The sequence below is a fragment of the Vitis riparia genome, chromosome 11 (assembly GCF_004353265.1).
Source record: "Vitis riparia cultivar Riparia Gloire de Montpellier isolate 1030 chromosome 11, EGFV_Vit.rip_1.0, whole genome shotgun sequence".
NCBI lineage: Eukaryota > Viridiplantae > Streptophyta > Magnoliopsida > Vitales > Vitaceae > Vitis > Vitis riparia.
In genome coordinates, this window is record NC_048441.1 from 1,808,767 (window position 1) to 1,812,471 (window position 3,705).

General features: G+C 33.8%; 1 protein-coding gene across 1 annotated transcript; it reads left to right on the plus strand.

Annotated features, from left to right (window-relative positions):
* The first annotated feature begins 734 nt into the window (after nt 1-734).
* LOC117925234 (WAT1-related protein At5g64700-like) lies at nt 735-3,013 on the plus strand. Its single transcript, XM_034844188.1, has 6 exons — nt 735-1,209; nt 1,417-1,479; nt 1,579-1,912; nt 2,031-2,192; nt 2,271-2,422; nt 2,767-3,013. The coding sequence occupies exons 1-6, from the start codon at nt 998-1,000 to the stop codon at nt 2,888-2,890; spliced, it is 1,047 nt and encodes a 348-aa protein (XP_034700079.1). The 5' UTR covers nt 735-997; the 3' UTR covers nt 2,891-3,013.
* Nucleotides 3,014-3,705: the final 692 nt, after the last annotated feature.

The following is a 3,705-nucleotide window of genomic DNA, read 5'->3' on the forward strand; positions in this document are numbered from 1 at the left end:
TTCCTGTTGCAGTTTTGAACCTGCTTCACCATCAGCCTCCGTGGCGCTGGAAGCTCATTCCGAAGGTTGGAGAAGCTAACCAACCCATAACAAGCTTGGAGAAGCTCGTTTGACTCGCCCATTTGTTCCATCCCAATGGAAAGGTTGACTCGCTCCCTAACTAATCAGCATAGGCCAGAACTATATAAGGAGGGCCCTTAGATATGAGAAAGCAGGTCCTTCCCAAAAAGAATTATAACGGGAGAACAGAAAGAAAACACTTCCCCTTCCTACGAAGGAGATTAGCAACTCCCCTAAAGAATGAGAGTTTGAGGAAGCTCAGGTAGTCGCCATCCGATATTGCTGGATACAAAGAGTAGCGAATCGGGGCTGGAAGATCACCGATCAACGCTACCTATGTTACCACCTACTACCTAATATCCAATAGTTATACTTTTGAATTAAATTGATAGTTTAATAAAAATGATATTAATTCTAATAAGCCGTTTTGAGTTAACTAAATATAAATATTTTATTTTATATAAAGCTAAATACCTTATGATAAGATTATAGTTGGTTTGGAAATGATTTTTGAATATATAACACATTACCATAAATAATATCAATTTTTTTTTTATCTAAATATCAAGCGATTTTCCCTCTTATGCAAATACTAAAAGCAAATATTTTTATTATAATTATTTTCCGTGGATTAACTTTTTACTTTAATTAAACAATATTAAAAAAAAAAAAAAATTCACTGGTGGAGACAGTAGTAAGGCAAACCCATACTATATGTAAGGAGCATGGCCAGAACACATCATCACGTGTACCTCTTCTAACTCTCCATCTAACCTTCAATATATCAAAGACCTCTCCCTTCTCCCAACTACCAACCTCATTAACAAAATATGCATTTCCTCCGAGAAAGTCTACCTCTACAGCTCTACTCTCTGAGAAACCCAAGAGAAGAAACTGAGGAAAAGGCTGTGTTACTGTTAATATCAGTGTGTGAAGAATGATGACTATGGAGCTGCAGAGAAGGTTGGCAATGGGGTTTCAGATATCCAAACCCTACCTTTTCCTCACTCTAAATGAACTGGCTCTTTCAGTATTCTTGGTCTTGGTAGAATCTCTGGCTTCCAGTGGCATCAGCACTCTGGTTATTGTGGTTTATGAGCATGTCCTTGCCACCATTGTCTTGTCACTTCTATCTTTCTTCTTTGAAAAGTAAGTCATCAACCTCCTTCACTGTTAACCATATGTTTTTTGGATCATTGCTCTTCCAGGGACACCCACCATTCAACTGTTTGGAATATTTCTTTGTTGGGTTCGATGCCTATATTTTTTCCCAAGTTTTATGGGAGAGTTCCCCATTGTGTTCAAGCATTTTTTGAGTTTCAGAAAATTATTGTATTGCTGTGTGAATGATTGCAGGAACAAGAGGCCTCCTATCACTTTCAGGATACTATGCTATGCATTCCTTATGGGACTTTTGCAGTTGAGTAAATTCCCACTACAATTAATTACTACATCAATAATTTTCTTTAAATTAATGGTTTTTTTTTTTCTCTTTCTTGTTGATACATATATATACAGGGTTACCCTGTGTCAAATGCTAATGACAATGGGCCTACAGTACATTTCTTCAACATATGAAAGCATTGCACTGAACATGGTCCCAACCATAACATTTGTGTTGGCACTGATTTTCCATCAAGAAAAGCTAAGATTCAGGAGCATCAATGGGCAGGCCAAGATATGGGGTTTGGGTATTTCACTTGGTGGAGCATTGGCTTTGGTATTGTGGAAGGGGCCTGTTGTAGTGAAAGCTATGCTATCTATAAGCTTTGACACAACAAGTGATAGTGTCCTTGGTTGGATTATGACCATTGTTGGTGTTCTTGCAACTAGTTTTTGGAATATTTTGGTGGTAAGATCTAAATCTCTTTTTATCTTCTTTTTTCTCTTTTTGGAAATATGATACCAATAGTTATTCGGTATTTTGAAGATCATAAGCAATAAAATTGGCATATAATATGATATTGCAGAGGCATGTGATTCAAATATACCCAGCAGAAATGTCACTAACAGCAATGATGAGCTTCTTTGGAACCATCCAAACAGCCATAGTGGCAGCCTTTGTGGTCTCATCCTCAGCTTGGGAACTTCAGTGGGATGGAGGCCTAGTCCTCATCACCTTGTTACTTGGGGTAAGAACCCTTACCTAAATTCCTTAAATAATTTTTGTTGGAAGTTGAAACAAACACTAATATGAAGGAATTTTTCAGGGAATTGTAGTGACAGGGTTATCATACTATGTGATGACATGGTCTATTGGCATCAAGGGTCCTGTGTTTTCAGCCTCATTTAACCCACTTCTTGTGCTCTTCTCTTTCCTTTTGAACACCTTTGTTCTGGGTAGTTCAGCCCATTTGGGCAGGTACGTATTTATCTCTCTAATTTATATTTTAATTTAGGGTTCGATCACACTAATGAAGAGGTACCTATCGAAAAAATAGGATTAATTAGATGATGTCAAAAGTACATTTACATCTTATTACTTTATACTTATTATTTTGTATCTTAGTTTCACTTGTTTGTATCATGCCATATTCTTTATATCCGGCCTTGGGAAATCAAATGTATTATTAGTAAATGCAAAAGATTTGTAGTAAAAATCTACCAAAAAATACAAATTGTTTGTGAAAATAGTAATTGCTATATCATATGCTTGTAGCTCTTTAATTAATTAATTAAAGTAGTTTTGATGGTTGTGGTTTGTAGTATTGTGGGAGCAGTGCTGGTGATTGTGGGTCTTTACCTACTTTTGTGGGCAAAAGCTAATGATGTGGAGAAGAAAGACATGGATGTTGGAGATTCTACTTGCTCTCCCTTGATTCAACCTTGATAGGGGTTTATGATTCTACTCATTTTTTCCTTTGATTTTTATGAAAGACAATTATGATATTTGTAGGATTGTTGGGAAGAGAAAATAAGAAAGGAAAAAATAAAAAAAACTACTTCAATCAAATTTGTATTCAAACATAAAAAGGATTCTAACCTTCTTGTAATCACACTCCGAAACAAAGTTTTATTTTTGGTTCCCTTGATACTGGAAACTAAGCATATGTGTGATTAAGAGTGTGTTTAACAGTAATTCTATTCAAAGTGATTTTAGTAGAAATATTTTATTTGAAAGTGTTTCAAGAAAAATCGCCTATTAAACATTTTTTCATAAAACACCACAAATGATATTTTAAAATTACAAAAGATTTTTCAAATTTTAAAAAAAGATTCCTAAATTTTGTTAAACACTTTTTTTTTTTTTTAAAAAAAACACTTTTTAAATTAAAAGTACATCCTATAATCAATGTCAAACGGACTTTAATTTTGTAAGTAGATGATATTTGAAAATAAAAGTAAATAACGACCATTTTTTCATTACTAAAACAAAATTTTAGAATTATTTATCCCACTAAAGATAAAAAAATGGGTAGCTCGGCACATTATACCTCATTATATATATATATATATATATATTGGTTATTTTCAAAGCCAAGAAACAAAAAGTTTAGAATTTGTTCGGCAACATTTTTAAAAACAACTTTTAAATCAATTAATAGATTCATACTCTCTTGTTATAAATGCAATCACGTTTCACTTTTTAATTAGATTGATAATCTTTAAAGAACTAGATATGTGTCTCATGAATGTTATTACAAC

Excerpts from the sequence above, each read along its gene's own strand:
- LOC117925234 (XM_034844188.1), top strand. The coding sequence starts at position 998 with ATGATGACTATGGAGCTGCAGAGAAGGTTGGCAATGGGGTTTCAGATA. Across the intron at positions 1,913-2,030 it reads GTTTTTGGAATATTTTGGTG|AGGCATGTGATTCAAATATA; the intron begins GTAAGATCTAAA and ends ATGATATTGCAG. Across the intron at positions 2,423-2,766 it reads AGTTCAGCCCATTTGGGCAG|TATTGTGGGAGCAGTGCTGG; the intron begins GTACGTATTTAT and ends TGTGGTTTGTAG.